The 17,685-nt window shown below is 39.6% G+C and overlaps 2 protein-coding genes across 5 annotated transcripts in view; one reads left to right on the top strand and one right to left on the bottom strand.

Annotated features, from left to right (window-relative positions):
- cacng2b (calcium channel, voltage-dependent, gamma subunit 2b) overlaps positions 1–11,271 on the top strand; it is a 24,592-nt gene extending 13,321 nt beyond the window's left edge. Inside the window, exons 2-4 of the mRNA XM_077604960.1 lie at positions 931–1,014; positions 6,918–7,058; positions 9,370–11,271. Of these exons, the coding sequence (XP_077461086.1) occupies positions 931–1,014; positions 6,918–7,058; positions 9,370–9,893 (749 nt within the window). The 3' untranslated portion in view covers positions 9,894–11,271. The remainder of the gene's footprint in view (positions 1–930; positions 1,015–6,917; positions 7,059–9,369) is intronic.
- Positions 881–17,685, bottom strand: ift27 (intraflagellar transport 27 homolog (Chlamydomonas)). Of its 4 annotated transcripts, none has more exons than XR_013300989.1 (9): positions 17,502–17,685; positions 17,303–17,382; positions 14,363–14,422; positions 14,039–14,098; positions 13,850–13,967; positions 13,563–13,672; positions 8,143–8,242; positions 2,408–2,534; positions 881–1,668 (listed from the first exon to the last, which is right to left on the bottom strand). XR_013300989.1 is itself a non-coding variant. In XM_077604957.1 (8 exons), exons 1-8 carry the CDS (start codon positions 17,533–17,535, stop codon positions 4,599–4,601), a joined length of 612 nt encoding a protein of 203 aa, XP_077461083.1. In that variant the 5' UTR covers positions 17,536–17,684; the 3' UTR covers positions 4,528–4,598. The 4 variants fall into 4 exon arrangements, 2 of the variants coding, with proteins under 2 accessions (XP_077461083.1, XP_077461084.1); XR_013300990.1 differs by lacking the exon at positions 881–1,668 and adding an exon at positions 4,546–4,648 and having other exon boundaries at positions 17,502–17,684; XM_077604957.1 differs by lacking the exons at positions 881–1,668; positions 2,408–2,534 and adding an exon at positions 4,528–4,648 and having other exon boundaries at positions 17,502–17,684.

Genomic DNA, 17,685 nt, shown 5'->3' with positions numbered 1-17,685 from the left:
ATACTTTATTTCACCCTACTGCTGAGCTCTGCTCTGCTTATATGATCTGCTTGTCCTAATTCTTATTTAATAATGAAGTGAGTCTTTCAAAGAGGCTGTGGGATTAGCACTAAGCTGAAAACATGTCTGTAGCGTCGTGACGCGCTGAAGAGAAGTGTGAAGAAAACACACACACAGCAGTGGATTGATCCATCGATTTCACGTGGGACTATGAGTGCAAATCACAGTTTAAGTGAGACGTCATCTAAGGGATGTTTCATTGATTCCTAATTTTAAGGGTGACCTCGCCAGATTCCATTTTTTTTCTAACTGTTTGGTGCATTAAGCTAAGATGTATGTGTGACCTTGATGAAATGCGTCATCAACAGTATGTGGTTTGTGATTTGATGACAATCATTATTGTTAATCAAACCACTCTGCAAAGGTACAGATTGAAAAAGTTGACATTGTTCCTTCTAATGCAAGTGACGGCCAACTTCATACTTTCTCCAAGCCCACTCGTCTCGGGAGCACTGAAGAAGAAAGGCATCTTACCAATGTCTTTTTGACATGCAAATCTGAATAAAGTCAGCTAAACTCAGGCGAGTTTATAAATGCCTTCAACTTATTTGGGGAGAAATCCCTAAGCTTTTCGGAATTAGGATTTTACCATATTCAGGCCCATTTTGTGAAAATTGCCTGCAAACAATGTTTCTCTATAGGAATGCTACCATGCAAATAGAGTACGTATATACATAAATGCATACATGTGCATTTTTTGTGGTTTACTATTACTTATTACGGTCTTTATCTTGTATTTATCAAATTGGGCATCTCTGCTTTGCAAACCTGATGAAATGACATCAAATATAAATAATGTGAAAAAGATCATAAAGCAAGGTCACCTTTAAAGTTTGAATTATATTTTTGTTGCTTTTTTATGTCTGCCAGGTTCCTTCAAAGGCATGTGCAAACAGATCGATCACTTCCCAGAGGACGCCGACTACGAGGCCGACGCCTCAGAGTACTTTCTACGTGAGTCCAAATTCATTTCTTATTGTCATATCATTTTCCGTACTGTCATACTGACATATCATTGCATATTATCTTTTTGACTACATATCCTTCCTTCACGTATATACGTTTGTACAAACATATCTCCCTATTTTTTACAACATATCATGTGTTGATAGGTGTCTATACGTTGAATCTTACCTTGCCAGGTGGTGTTAGACACGGGACCAAATCAATAGATCTTGTCCGAAAACTTTTTTTCCTGAACTTTTGAGCATGTCTTAAAGACCACTTGGGACAGACAAGTGAGATTGCGCGGTACCATAAAAGGGCAAGAAGGAGAAGGACTGTGTGACACGAGGGTAACGTTTGAGAAGTGAAGGGCAAGGAGAAGGGTAGCAAGGCTGTCGCCGTCTCCCAGTGGCCCGCCAATTAGGACACTTTGGTCTATAAATACTGCCAGGCGGCTGCGTTATGTGGGTCAAACCTCCTCTCTCGTTCTCTCTGGCGTCCTCCCTGGTGTCCACCCCGCCCATCTGTTTGTACATCCCCGTCGAGGCCCGACAGCTGGTCCACGACGGGCGAGCGGCTGGGCGGATAGACGGAGTGACCGGCATAGATGGCACAGGCAACACCATTGGTGTCTCCGCTTTTTCGAGAATTCTTGATTTGGGGCTAAAAAAGAAAGATTTGTGATTTTAATCATCTCTCTTAAAAGCATTTTAGAAATATTTCTGACATGCACTCATTTTGTCCTACCGTTAAGCCGAATCTTGACATATACGAACATTTAACGTTGCATATTGGAATGTTAGCAACGTATCTATCTGTGATGTCATTTTCATAGCTTCCTATATTTTTCTTTTACACAGCATATTTACCTAGCAGTAACTTCAATGTTTAGTCATGGGATTTTATTGATAAAATATCTACCTTGTCATTTTAGCGACATATTTTAATCTTAAATACAATAATTTTTAGAAACATACCTTTCTGTGTTATTGTTCTAGTAATTTATCTTGGTAACATATCTTCCCACATTGTCTTTCCATTTTGCAATATATACACTATAGCCTTATTTTTATTCCCATCATACTTAGAAATATGTTTCTGCATCTTGATATTAGCAATGTGTCTCCAAAACCTTCCTTTTGCTAAAATACGTAACAATGATTTCTCTTTTTGACATAGTACCTACCTATTTATTAACATCCACATTTTAGTAGCATATCATCATGTCACATCATATATCTACATCTACGTATGTTAACAACATTTGGTTAACATAGTGATGTTTTAGTAACGTATCTTTGGGAATCATTATTTTGATAGAATATCGTCATCACTCTGGATACATATGTTCCCTATTCTCATTTTAGCAACATAGTTTGACAGAATCATTCCAAAAATGTACCAGTAACCGTTGATCCATTCCCATCTCAAGAGATTCTCCTGTCATGTCTTGGGTCATCTTGCGTGCCAGGCGAGTGCACTTGGTGTCCGCTGACCTACATTGTGCCGAAACAGATGCACTAGAAAGGCTGTAGGGAAAAGGCAAGGAGAGTGCAACAGCCGTTACAGTACTACTACTACTGCTGCTACATAGGTTAGCAGCAAAACAAAATTCAACAATATTGTTACTTTGCTATTTTCATGTTCACGTGAACCATCTGCATTGCATTTCTGCCTCTTACTGGAGTTACCATGGCAACCCCTTGAATCCCATTGAAAGCAAAACCTTCATTTTGGACACCCTGATCCATAGATTTCAATAGTTCGTTCCAAATCTTCACTGAGATAATACATGTCATTTAAAAGTGACATTAGTGCCTTCTTTTAAAAAGATCCATGTGTCTATAGTTCCTAATATACACAACCAATTCTGAAATAAATATACAATGAACAAATATAGTTGTAAATTTAAAAAATGAATGAAAGATAAAGGGGTGGGGGTGATCATTACACTGGATGACCAATTGGATCATGCAGTTGTCTCTTAATTTGGATTCAATCCTTCCCAGAGGGTCCGCATCATAATAATGATAATCATCCTCATCATCATCATCAACCTTCAGCCACTCCAAGTGGCTACCCCCCACTGTCCTGGCCTGGTCAGATGTGTACATGTGGACATTATGTAAGTGAGAGCAGCCTGTCTTTCTATGAGCACTGAGGGAGAAACTTAGCTCAGCCCCCAGCACACACCGCATCACCCTCCTCCCCCACCGCCTCTCTCCGATGTAGGCAACAGAGCCTTCTGGCGCCTTCTTGGATTTACACTGAACATTTGATATGTTCCTCATGTGTACAAGATCAGAGGAAATTAAGTGTTTCATTTTAAGATAGGGACACTCTCCACATTCATGGCAGTTAAAGGATAAAAAAACATAAATTAAAATATTTTTCAAGTGATGTGCTTCTACCTTCACCAATTTGGTCTCTTTCAAAACTGCAAATTTTCTTCATTTGAATTTGGTATTGGCAAATGATTATAGTGTAAAACCTATGCTCATGAATTTTCACTTACGTTTGATTTCCTGGTTTGTTTGTTTAACGACATTATTAGAAGTTTATCCAATATGTTATACAATTTTCTTATTTAAATTTAAATCCATAAATTTGTAGTCCAGGTAGATGTTTAAATGTTTTGTATACATTTAAACTCATGGCATATTTTTTTCGGGTTATCTCAACCACCATGAAGATCTTTCATACTATCTTTTGTCTTTTACCTTCATTTGAAAATACAGTATATAGCTTTTTCTACTCTGATTATTATAAATTTTGTCCCAATCCTTTTTCCTTGGAGTATGGATATTTTCTCTATTCTTTTTCTACCAATGGGTGGTTTGGTTTCTTCCATGATTTTTTTGATAAAAGACTGAAGTCTACTTTACTGACATAAATCCCATCTTGACCTTCAAAGCACATCTTAGACACTAATCCATCCAAACTGACGTCAGAAAAAATTGTTTTTATAGAAATTTGTCCGATTTTGCTCTGACGTGCTCCCGCTCGCTAAAATTAGACCGCTGGATCCTGGTAACATAATTCTAATACTATTCGGGTTGGCGGTGAGGATGATGTTGGTTGGCTTTAGGGCGAGGTAGTGGCGCTTAAGCAATGACGTCATCGTTTCTACTGATGTCATGGTGGGCTATATTTGGGGACAGGGAGGCATATCACCATTTACACCAGTAATGTGGCTTGATAACCACTGGCAGGCAGCACACACACAATCGTGTCATGTTTGCTTTGTGGAAGATTACATTTGTGACCGGGTTACTGTCACTTCTGACTGACAGAACCCTGAAAAGCTGTATTCTCAGTCCAGGTCGAACATTGTTCACATGAATTTGGAATAATATCAGATGGCAAGATAGCACCACAGGTACAAAAATAATAATATGAAATACTTAAGGCTTTTATATAGAATTTTCAGGAGTGGATGAGATGGGATTAGATCACATTTTAACAATAGGGTGTGTTAATTTTACAGTTTTCATCACATTATTTTCCATTGTTATAATGTAAAAATAAAAGTTGACTAACCAGATACGTAAATTTGCCTGCAGTCGTCATGTGGGTCTAAAGAACGTGCTCTGTCAGCTGTCTGTCCGCTTGCATGCACGTGTCAGCCAGATTGGATAGCAAACTACAAAAGAAAGTCAGACAAATTAAAAGCGTTTTCTTACACCACACATGGACATTGAAAAGCCTCTGGGTCACATCCCGGGATTTTTTTATTTTTTTGTTTCTTTTTATTATTTTTATAAATCCGCCTCACAGTTCAGAGATTGAGGGTTCAATTCCCCGTGGCTTCCGACCTTACTGTGTGGAGTTTACATGTTCTTGTGTGGGTTGCTAACGGTCTTCCTTTTTTCTCCCATGTCTCAAAAACATGCACGGTAGGCTGATTGAACACTCTAAACCAGGGGTGTCAGACTCGGGTTGGTTCGCGGGCCGCTTTAATGGCAACTTGATTTCACGTGAGCCGGACCATTTTAGACATAATATTTAGATTTTTTTAATAAATGGATTAAAAGAACTGGATTAAAATCCCTGAATATTCAGTTTTTATAGATCTAAAACAATGTTTATTTTAGCTTTTTTTATATATTTTAGATTTTACACAATTATTTTGAACTAAAAACACAGAAAAAAATGATTAAAAAATTACAATTATTAATTTAAAAGGGGGAAAATCAGGAAATTTAATATACATCTATACTCTTCATTTTAATTTGATCCTAAAACAGAAAGTCAGCACTCATTATTTACTTTCCCGGCCCATACAAAACGATGCGGCGGGCCAGATTTGGCCCCCGGGCCGCCACTTTGACACGTGCTCTAAACTTTAGATTTGTTTATTAATTTGATTATCATTAGTTTGACTGTTTAATGTATTTGTTTGATAAATGATTTATGTGTATCTTGAGCACTTAACTGAAATAGTATTGTAGAATGTGCCAACAAAAAGGTTTCAGTTAATTAAACACAACCTGAATGCATATATAAGGCAATGGCGTTATAAGGCACAAAAACACATTTTAGATTATACTTTATCGCTTATGACAGAAAACATTTATCTATAAATATTTTACATTTCATGCTGTAGTCAGTTCTATTTCAAATGAAAACGAATCCAACAGCATTCGCTACACAATGGTTACAATTTTACTGTTTTCCAGTATTTGTAACAAAACCATGTTCTTTCTGTGTGCCCTCCCACATGTGCGTGTGCAGTGTTTAAGCATGCGTAGGTAGTACACAGTGTGAACGGGGAACACCCCACTTCAGCAGGACAGGTCGAGGATGTGGGTGGGCGGCTGATCGATGAGAGTGTGTGTGTGCGTGTAGCTTGTTGCTGTTAGTCTCTTTCGTGTATAGAACACACACACAGCTGTGCACAACCCACACAAATCCACACAGGGAGCTCCCGTGGCGCCCCTCTCTATAATTCAGCTGCAATTAAAAGGCTCTCCTCTACCGTAGCTAATGAAACCATAAATCAAGACCACACACAAACACACACACACACAGTGCAGCATATGTGAAGGGGATGAAATAGACAAGATGTCGGGATTTAGAGTTGTTGTGCAATGTGTACGTTGCCATAATTTAGTAGACGGTAATAAGACCTATACGCTGTACTGTACTGTATTGCTCTTCTGTCCTAAAAAAATGAACTCCAAGTAACCAACAAGATCAAGACCTTGTGTGGGGGTGTGTATGTGTTCAAATTGAATTAAAAAAATGTGTCAGAAAGGTGTTTGATGTTATTGCATTGTGTCAAAATGCAACACTGTTGAAGACATCTCGCACAAATTTGATTGAAGTGTATATAACATTACTGTGATAAACCCTGTGTGTAGTTGTGTAGCCCTTGTCCACCTTCAGAAACAATTTGCTGCGACAGCGCGTCAATAAAGGAGAGATGGGGTTAAAACAAATAGGATGAAGGGGATCGTGTGTGTGTGTGTGTGTGGTTGTACGGACGAGTGTGCTATTGGTACGCTGCCAAATGTGAGGTCACCTTAAAATGTGATCAGTGAAGGCAACCGTTGCATACTCAACCATCTCTGCAGTCAAAAGAAAAGGTGTATTGAATTTCCTGGCTATCAGAAATAACCCAAAATTCATTTTACAAGGACATGACAGTAAATTTCGTTATGGTGGACATTTCTATTGATTTTGAGTAGGTTAGAGGCTGTTATTTTCTGATTTTGATCTAACTTGACTTCCAATTGCCCCAACATGTGTTTTGTCATTCTTGTTATAAACTACTGGCTAGGAAAATCCAGCTACACCTTAATATACCCATTTTTAACATCCCCCATCTTGGCAATGGAGATGGATTCCTTCATATAGTATTGAGCTCTACAATGAGTGATACTAATGATAAGTTATATTTGTGTTTATAGGTGCAGTGCGAGCCTCAAGCATCTTCCCCATTATGAGTGTGATCCTACTCTTTATGGGGGGGCTTTGCATTGCCGCCAGTGAGTTCTACAAGTCACGCCACAACATCATCCTTAGTGCTGGCATCCTATTTGTCTCTGCAGGTAAGAGCCATAATAGAATGCATATTTCTCTATGACAAATTGGAAATGGATATTCACATGATAATTTTAAATAATACTCGTAGAATACTGAACAAAATTTATAAGATTTATTTGGTTTTCACAACTTTTGAGAACTGTATAAACTGAACTAACCTTTGCTCGACACCCCAGCAAAGGGTTACCAAAATTTGGGTTGGATCAGTTAATTTGATAGTTATGACAAAAGGAGAAACTGCTTAATGTTTACATCCACAAACCACCAAGCAGTAGATTGTGTTGCGTGTTAGTGCAATAGCTGCCCCAACATTCATTTTGAAAGACAGAAATCACTCAAAGCGGCTAGAGTTTGAGTTTTTTTGCTATGTGGTCTTAGCTCGCTGCCCAGTCCACTGCACCAGATAGATTGCGCTAACCCCTTCAAGTCACGGCTTTCGCTCTCTATCTCGCTCGCAATGTGTGCCTCTCTCGCCCCTGTTGCCAGGCTAAAAGGAGCCATTGGGATTACACACTAAAAATAAGGTGTCCCTGATCCTCTTTTGCTCTTTTTTCTTTCACTGAGATACATATTTTTGAGGGGCACTGTGTGGATATGGCTCAGTCACACTTTGCACACTTTACCCCACTTTTAAAACCTTTATTTGCAGTTTGAACGGCACGAGCGTTGTCATAGGTGATCAAAAGTAGATCCATACTAACTTTTGTTGGGTAAAAAGCGTGATTTGGTTCATCTTGTTTCCATTCTCAAATTCTGTAAACGTTCCAGAATCACAGTACTATGATGTTGATGTAACCCTTGCAATTGCATTGGCTAGAATCGTTAAAGGAGAGTGGAGGGGTGTCTGTAACAACTTATACCATGAATTTGTTCAGTTATCCAAAGCGTACTACTGGAGGTTGTCTTTATTTTTCATTATTGAAATAAGTTGGCGCCAGCACAATCATAATGCGTATTAGGTAATTGCCCTCAATCTTTTTGGTAACAGGCGCTGTCAAAAGTTGTAAAAGCTCCCGAATTTTGTGATTCTGATCAATTTTACCACCTTTATTGGTGTAAAACAAAAAAAATATGCAAAGAAGTACACACCTGATGTAGTGAGGGTTCGATTCCCATGCGGTGGCGGTGGAATTGAATGACCCTGGCGAGCAGTCTGCATGTATTTTGATAGGCTCCAGCACCCCACGACCTTAAGAAGGACAAGTTGTGTTTAAAAATTAATGAATCAAAAACCAAACTGTGGAATTGTCTCTCAAAATCTCAGCAAAGAAGTCAAAGCTTGTTTTCTCCAGCCCTCCCTTTTCTCTCTTTCTTAACCGGGTCAAGGCTGAGCTGGAGTCTCATCCCTGCTGACAACATTCGTCTTTTTCAACTATCAGTCCATATTTATGTCCATGTGTCTATTTCTGGTGGATGACCGAAATGGAGGAAACAGTGTTTTTCCCCCATTTGAACATCTTATTGGGGCACAATGTGTGACAATGTCAGGCAGGGGGAAAATTGGTTGCCTGCTCCAGTTCACTCATAGAGTAAAAGGGGACATGAGAGAAGATCAGAAAAGAAAATAAGAAAAAACTTTAGGAAATGTATACTGGTAGTTGGTAAAGTAGATCAAAACCAATGCAGTTTTTTGCCTTGACAAACTGTAGAGAAACAAACCAGTGTTTTCAATAGGTTCCAAGCAGTAGTTTTCTAGTTAATCCAGGTAGACACATTTCAGCAATTCATACATTACTGTTTAATTTCCTAAGTATGTCTCAGGGTTGACGCACATTTTCAGACCTACCAGTAAGGGACAGAGCCAATTCATTAACAAGGGGTCAGCCAAGGTATTTGACTCTTTTAAAACTGCCACATGCATCAGAAGTTGTCATTCTAACATCTAAAGTACTTAGGTACTTGTATAAAGATTGATCTAATGTTTGTCACCCATCAGTTAGCTAAATGTCATCAAGGATACAGTGACTTTGGTCACTTGAGATGTTTCTAGCTCTCTCCCTCTTTCTTAGGGCCTCTCCAGTCTGTTCGTAGACTCATTTTCCAATGATTGTAAGATATATTATAATATCCAAGGAAAAAGACATTCAAGTTTAATTTTCATGGCAAGAGTCATAGCACATTGTCAGTCCTCAACGAGAGAGTAATTAGCAAGCCAACTCATCCCAAAGTGTCAGCCAAGGTATGTGACTTAAAGGTTGGCATTTGATATCTTATGGGCAGGCTTAACATCAGCAAGGGTACTGTGACTTTGGTCCTCACATCCCTGCTTTTGATTGGAATCATCTGATCTCCTATTTTTCCTCTTTTTCGCCTTAGGCTTGAGTAACATCATCGGCATCATTGTGTATATATCAGCCAACGCCGGCGACCCTTCCAAGAGCGACTCAAAGAAGAACAGCTACTCCTACGGCTGGTCCTTCTACTTCGGCGCGCTCTCCTTCATCATGGCCGAAATGGTGGGCGTGCTGGCCGTGCACATGTTCATCGACCGCCACCGGGAGTTACGCGTGGGCGTGCGAGCCGCCGACTACCTCCAGGGCGCCGCCATCACGCGCATTCCCAGCTACCGTTATCGCTACCGCCGCCGCTCACGGTCCTCATCTCGCTCCACCGACCCCTCGCACTCACGCGAGGCCTCGCCAGTGGGCCTCAAGGCCTTTGGGACGCTGCCTTCAACTGAGCTGTCCATGTATACGCTGCCCAAGGGCCAGACGGGCACGCCCACGGCTACCTATAATTCCACGGAGAGGGACCACAACTTCCTGCAGGTCCACAATTGCATCCAGAAAGACCTAAAAGACTCCAGCAACGCTGCCAATCGACGTACTACGCCCGTATGAAACTAATGGACACTTCCAAACGGGGACTTCGGGAAGGGGGCGGGGTTTGGCTTGGTAGCGGAAAAATGGCAGGGTTTAACGAACGGTCTGGCACTTCAGTTTCTGTTTGAGTGAAGCGGAAGAAAAATGCCTAAAAGTAAAAGAAGCATGCATGATTTTTCCCATCTATCATTGTTTAACAACTTGATGTTTATTAAGAATTCCTGGGGTTTGGTGGGGGTGGTTTCTGAGGGTGGTCTCTTCAAGCCAAGAGCCCAATGTTATATTTTTTACTCAGTGGTCTGGTAAAAATGGGCCCCTGATCTCCCCTTACCACCCCAGTTTGTCTTTTTAGTTTCTATATCTTATTTTCTTCTTGATTTGCATAAATACTGTGAATCACTGCGGTGTACGATTTTAGCAGGGAGCACTTCAGAAGCCGCAAAAAAAGCAAAAAGAACAAAAAAAGCAAACATGTATTGATGATATATATCAAACATACGAACATGCGAGTATACCTTTTAAGACGTCATGACCAGACTTTCCTGGTGCAGCGATAAAAAAAATAGAAAAAATTAAAAAACAATCAATAAAGTAGCAACACTATGAGAGATGCTAACGGAAAGGAACCCAAGACGAGACGTTTGTTAGGGAAAAGGCTCGGTTAGGAATTCAGCATTTTTTACAGCAAAATCAAAAAGAAACAAACAAAAAAATTAGACAATCTTTTGGCCTTCCGCCAAAAGACTGGCTGCCATCTTTGTTCAAAGTTAAGTAACTGCTAGGGGGTCGGGCGGGGTGAGTGAACCTCTGAGCAGATGAATGAAGACGACTGTGGACTATGCGACGACTAAATCGAGTCCCTAAAAAAAAATAATTAAAAAGGAAAAAAAATGAATTTACATGCATGCAAAATCCAAATCATCCACTCTGCTTTAAGGAACCTTTTTTTAAATCAATGACGCCATGTAATGGGCAGAAGGTGTGACAAATTTAATGTTACAGTACTGTGTTTACGATCTTGGTTCTTGAATTATTTTCTTATTCACGTTTTATTTGGGTAGACCATTTTGGGGCCAGGGGCCTCATGATGCTTCACACAAAAAAAGAGCAAGCTTTGAAGATCTTTTCACTTCATTCTTTCAGTTCTTTCAAATTCACACAGCCTTATCATTACTATCAACGGGAGTCTTATTTAATGTTATTTTGGCGTTTCTTTTCTTGTTCTTTAGTTCTTGCGTTGTGTTGTTGTAAATTACAATTTAAAAGAAACCTGAAGTAAAAAAAATAATAATAACAAGCATAATGTCTTTTAAGGTGCCAAAACTGAATGATTCTGAACTTGGATGCATCAAGTCCTGATGATGAATAAACATTGAGCCCCCTGTAGGGAACACAACGCGTGTTTGCGTGGTTTTAAATAAATAAATAAACAAAAGTTATAATAATACCTGAAAATAACAGGAACATTCAGCATTACAGGAAAATTACTTCACTTAGCAAATATTGGAGGTGCGAAAATGAACGTTTGCATTACATTATTAGCCAATCACTGATTGTATAGCTAGCTGTACATTCAGCTTACTTTGCCAGGCAGTCCGGGTTCAGTTTTCACTGTAATGGTAAGAATCTGACTGCAAATGGATGCATTTGTAAAGTATTCACAGTGCTTCATTAACCACACATTGTTGTTACACCTTAATTTAAAATTCAATATATTTTATGTTATGTTGAGGCTCTAACAAACAATAAGTTGCAACCACTACAGCGTGCAGTTATAGCAATCTATGCCTACACATTGAAAATACGTTCTTTGTTTTTAGGACCTCTGAACTGCTTTAAGGATTACTAAGTATTTTTTTAGTATGATTAAGGGCTTCATTTTGGAAAATCTCGTCTCAGTTTTTAACATACTGGACTGCTGCTATAGGTAAGTGTGGTTTAAAAAAATGTGGGTGAGAAACACTGAAAAAAAGATTAACCTACTATGTTTACCACAGCTTAACCTACAATCTTTAAGTAGATTTAAACATTTTAAATCTGGAAAAGCTGCTCTGGCCATATTTAAGACCTACGATAGTTTCTATGATTGGTACTCCAAAAGAGGCATGACGAGCAAGTTAGTGAGTGATGGAAGTAGCAAAAAAAAGGAGAAAATGGGTGTACGTAGTTGTTCATTCGCCTAACATCAGTGTGGGCAGCATGGGATTGATTCCCACTGAGTGGTAGTGTGATTGGGAGTGGGAATGGTTGTTTGTCTAAGTGTGTGTCCTATGACTGGCTAGGGCGACCAGTTAAGAGTGTAGATCACATTTTGCACCAGCACCACATAACCCTGACATGGATTAGCAGTATTGAGAAAGAATAATTTAGGTCTTCCCATAGGAAAATTTAACTCAAGACTTTTTTTGCAAGATTCACAAAGGCCTTGCAGATTGCTTATCATACATTTTTGTAATTATCAAAGCAGTTACACATTGCTCCTTCAAAAAGGCTTTGGCCTTAGATATCTGCAAAAAATCCTTTAAAATATTTTCCAGATTCCTTGAAAATTGTGTATACTTTGACGGAAAATGAGTAGTTAGAACTCGCACGTTCAAGATAATCTCTATCTATTGGCTTTTTCAAATGGCAGGCGCCTTCAGCTATGTAATAAATCTCCGAGTGGTTGTCTTCTCAGCGGCCTGCTGCATTGTGCGCCTCTTGTCGTGCCTTCGGCCCGCTTGCTCTCCCACGATGCTATGATCACAGCGGCCGCATGTCTCTCTGCAGTGTTGCTGTGATCAGAGCAGTGGGGGAGGGTGGAGGTTTGGATTGGGAAGGGTGGATGAAGGGCCCTGCAGCCTAGATAGGATGACTAAAACAGCTCCACACTGCCCACTACTGAAGTGGAGGCTCGCTGTTTAAATCATTACCAGTGTGCAGCACCAGCAGTATATTCCTTTTTCAATCTGTGCGTCAATCAAAAAATTTCAACTGCCGATCAAAAAAAAAGATTTAAAGTCTTCTTACATCGTGGATTACAGATATCCGTCATTAGTGTTCATGTGATTACTCATGCTTGTTATATTTGAAAGGAATCATGTTGAATATATTTGTGGAAACATACATAAAGTGAAAAAAAGATTCTAATATTTAACAAGCATTATGAAGACGTCAGCTAGTTAGCCACCACATAGAGTTAAAGTTCTATGTATGCAACAATCACTCAGCCATTACATAAACATAGTTGATATTTACATATATGTATTTATTGTGAACTGTTTTTTTGTTTGTTTGTTTGTTTCACGTTTAGCCCGGACGCAAGTTCTGTATGGTTTCTCTGCGTTCCTGGTAGAGAGAGTGAAAAGCACGAGCTAAGCTTAGGAGTGGGGCCTCACAGTTCTCCATCTCTTTCTGTGACACAAAACAAACAAACAAAAAATGAAACGTGGTTTATTTTTTGTTTGTTTACAATTTTAAGACCTACTTAATGAAACTATGAAGGTGGTACCGTGGTAAAATAGTTAAACTGACTAGTCGACATCACTACTACACATTCAAATTTATAGTCAAATAAATGCTATGTATTTTGGGCATTTCTTCCCCCATAAACAAACTTAAAGACTTTTGACTTAAATTGTTTAGGGTCAGCGACGATTATGAAATGAAATTGGGGGAGGTAGAGAGGTAGAGGGAATGTGTACTCACAGTAGAGGTTTCATGGTACTCCAGCCCCTCAGCCTGGGCCCACTTCTGCGCAATAGTTGTTTGCACCTCTCTCCTGGCTGACAGGTCACACTTATTGCCAACCAAAACCCCTGAAAAAACACACAGGTAACAATACTTCAAAATACTGAAGAATAGCTTCATTATCGTATTATATTTTACGAACATGATAAAGCTGTTGTATCTCGCTCTAAGTGTCAATAAGTTAATGCATTGAAATACAGTTGGTAAGACACATGCGGCACATCTACAAGTTCAGCCAACAGTACCGAGGACTTGGAGATCTGCGCAGTGGGCCCGGACCCGTTCCATCCAGCGACTGCAGTTGCTAAAGGAGCGCTCGCTGGTCAGGTCAAAGACCAGGCACACCAGAGACAGCTCGCCCCACTGAAAAAAAGCCAGTGGCGAAATGAAAAACACCAAATAACACTAGCCAGTAATTTGTGTAGGTGTCTCACCATTTTCTCAATGGCGTCCACCAAGCAATCCTTGCCAGCAGAGACAATGATGTAAAGCTCCTGTGAATCACACAGATTACATTTGGGTCATAATTAGGGCATTTTGAGAATATTTGTAGACCTCCCTATTAACCTAAACAAACACAAAATGCTGAATTTGGGCTTTGCGGAGGGGGGAGCGGGGCAGAATGGGGGATTCATTTACCCAGATCTGTATTATTATGGATTGTAAAAGACTTCTCATTGTAATCTGAGCAGTTGAGCATGACTACCCAGCTTCCTGGCAGCAGGTGTTTACCAGAGAGACACAAAAACCTAACTCACCACACTGTCGCTGCTGTCGGGGATATTGACACTTTTGATGAGCAGCTCCACTCCTGTTGTCTGTTAAACAAACACAACCACCGTGATAATTAAAAAGTCGAGTAAACATTTTCTCTGTGTGGCTAGACAATGTGTGTTCTTCCACAGGGACACACACACACAGAAACGAGTTTTCAGCACGAGGTGTCCAAACCAGCATATACAAAAACAGCCCAAATAATGTCAAATTGGAAATTTAGAAAATGTACAAAAAATGATTGATATATCCAATAGGTTGAGTTCTGAACAGATCGGTAAATACTACAAAAATATTGATGTTGGCTTTATAGGCTGAAATAAAAAGTTGGATAAATTCTAGTTAAAATAACTAACCAATGACTCCATTATCAAAATACATAGGGGTCCAATATTTTGATTATTGGTTCATTGTGAAATAAGTGATTTTAGCATCTGAGGCCAGAACCTGACATTAAAAAAGACCTTTGAAGTGTCCATCATTATTTTTTTACATTTTGTTTGAAAAAGAAATGCAGGAATCCCCGTCATACAGTTCAAAACAGACACACACACACACACACACTGCAGTGCCGCTCTAATGAGCTACCCTGACGCACAGAAGCCTCTTTCTAGAATGCCAATGAAGGCCCAAATACACTGGGTATATAGGTAACGGCCCATCTGACATTTTCAACAAGGACGAAGATGTGAGCGGAATGGCTGCTGAGCCTCGCTGGCCTCCACAAAGAAGTGTCGTGGAAGACGAGGGAGGGAATAAATGAACCCAGTGGTCACTTTTGATATATCAGAAGCAGCGGGAAGAGATATTTTTTCTATAAGGGTTAGAGGTTATATTTAGCAAAGATTGGATTGGATTGGATTGGATAACTTTATTCATCCCGTATTCGGGAAATTTCATTGTGACAGTAGCAAGAAAAGGCATAGTTATAAGTCATAAACCAATAGGTTGCTGATGACATGGTAGGGGTTTGTGTGAGTCTTGCCTAAGGACACGTTGACAAAAGACAGTGGGAGTCAGGATTTGAACTGATAAGCCTAGACTGATTGGATGACATGCTCTACCAATTGTCCCACGGGAGCCCCACCAGATTCAACACAGCTGAAGCCTGTCCGTCTAATTGTCATACACATGTTAAGTGCCCCTCAAGAGAACAAAAAGTAATTTGTAAAAAAAGAAAAAGAAATGGCAGGCAATAGTCGGCCTTAATAATTTCATGTTTCAGGGCTATTCCGATGGAATCAATAACATGTGCTGATTTATTTCGCTTTGGGAGTGTCCATGGAAAGGAGGTTATTGGGAGATGAGCAGTGTAATGAGATTAGTGTTGAACATACGCATGGGGCTTAAAAAGTCTCAGGGTCTGAGGGTCAGGGGGTGGGGGTGGGATCTTGACAAGTTTGATGTGGTATGCACAGTCATGTCTTTTAGGTACTTGTCCAGTGACATGATTGATTCTAAGTCAGCGGTGGCCAGGTCTGGTCCCCGTGGGCCTCTATCCAGTCTATTTTCCAAATCATCCACCTCTACCACACCTGAATCAAATGATCAACTCATGCCTTTTCTTGCTACTGTCACAATGAAATTTCCTGAATACGGGATGAATAAAGTTATCCAATCCAATCCAATCAGCAAGCTATCCAGAAGCTTCATACCCATCCAGATTATTTGATTCAGGTGTGTTGGTGGCAGGAGATATGGAAAACAGACTGAATAGGGGTTCTTGAGGACTGGACTTGGCCAGCCCTGCTGTTGTGAATCATTGCAATCGGCATCCTCAGAACACCTGAGCTTAATTATCTGTTGGGTTTATTCTGGGATGTTACTATATGTTCATTTGGAATTAATGGAATAAAGCTGAAAGGAAGTTTTATTAAGGGGATCATGTGCAAATTTATAATATAGGGGGGAATGTTGGGGTAATTATTATTATAAATGTGTTTGCAATGAATATAAAGCCTTATAATATACATGCTTACTATATTAATCAATATATTTGCTTATTAGGAATAGTAATGCTCATCCTAAATGTGTAACTATATTAAACAATATAGTTATATGTGTTGATCGCTTCCAACGAAGACAAACGCCTACGCCAAGGTCGCTCTCCAGGACAGAAGCAAAGGACATAAAACAATCCACTGAGTTCTTGCTCCGAGGACTGATTACTGGAAGATACGCGTCGACCTTTTCCCCAGATGCGAGTTCACAATGAAGATCGGTGAAGGACGCTTAAATTGTTGTTGGGTCAGCGGATGGCTATCAAGCATATTGTTTTAATTTGTGACGCTAGGTTGACGCTTGGGTTGCTTGATTATGGAATTGTTTTGTTTCTTGCTTACGCAAATGGAATTGTTTTGTTTCTTGCTTACGCAAATGGAATCGATAACCTTGTAATTGTTTTGATTTGAAGCCTTAAATAGGCAGGACATAATGCCGCTCTTTAGAATAATCTTGGGTGGGGCGAGCTGCCGGATGTATTCTCTCTTGCAAGAATTAAATGGGATGTGACTACAGATGCCTTTTTTATTGAAAGCTGAATTGGAAAAACCTAAGGAATAAACATACAATTGGATGAACCTAACATTATCTCATCAAGTTTTCAGTGTAATGATTGCTTCTCATAGACTCACTGAAGTAAAATATATGTTAATGTAATGGCACTTCCAATAAATGATAATCCTCAAAGAAAAACTAACGTAATTCTACCTGTCCCCCTATTTCAACCATACTTTTTAACACTTAAAACAGTGTAAAACAGACTGGATAGGGGCTCTCGGACCAGACTTGGCCACCCCTGTAGTGACTACAGTCTAATACTTTTACGATAATCTAATTCAGTGGCGAATACAAAAATTAAATTGATAAAATTAGGCAATTCGTTCACTTTATTCAATTCCAATGATCAACTGACACATTCTTACCATGCTGTAGTTCTTTTGGAAGAGAGTCCCATCACTGTGAAACATCTGCGAGAGGGCACTTTTACCCACTGCTGGATCTCCTGCAGGGTACCAAACAAAATAATAACAATACATATTAATACTAGCAAAAACCATTAGCACAACAGCTAGCTTGTTTCTGCTTTGCTATACAAGTAAAAAATGGTTAAACGTAACGTACCGACCACAAGACACCTCGCCCTCAACCTCACCATGACAAAAGTGGGTGAATAAAGAGAGGATTAATCTTATTTATAATGCATTTACATCATTTTTTTTCTTGAAAACGCTACGGCAACAATCCAACACAACACGTATCTTAGCAACCCCAAAAGGAAGCCTCTCATTGGCTACATCGAATCTCT

Source organism: Stigmatopora argus, chromosome 7 (genome assembly GCF_051989625.1).
Source record: "Stigmatopora argus isolate UIUO_Sarg chromosome 7, RoL_Sarg_1.0, whole genome shotgun sequence".
NCBI classification, from domain to species: Eukaryota; Metazoa; Chordata; class Actinopteri; order Syngnathiformes; family Syngnathidae; genus Stigmatopora; species Stigmatopora argus.
This window is presented reverse-complemented; position numbering and strand designations above follow the sequence as displayed.

Bases quoted from the DNA above. Each gene is read 5' to 3' on its own strand.
- ift27 (XM_077604957.1), bottom strand. From the start codon at position 17,535: ATGGTGAGGTTGAGGGCGAGGTGTCTTGTGGTCG. The intron at 14,423-17,302 runs GTAAGAATGTGT...TTTGTTTAACAG, and splicing joins TCCAAAAGAACTACAGCATG to ACAACAGGAGTGGAGCTGCT. The intron at 4,649-8,142 runs GTGTGTACTTCT...TTTCTTTTGTAG, and splicing joins TCGAACCCTCACTACATCAG to TTTGCTATCCAATCTGGCTG.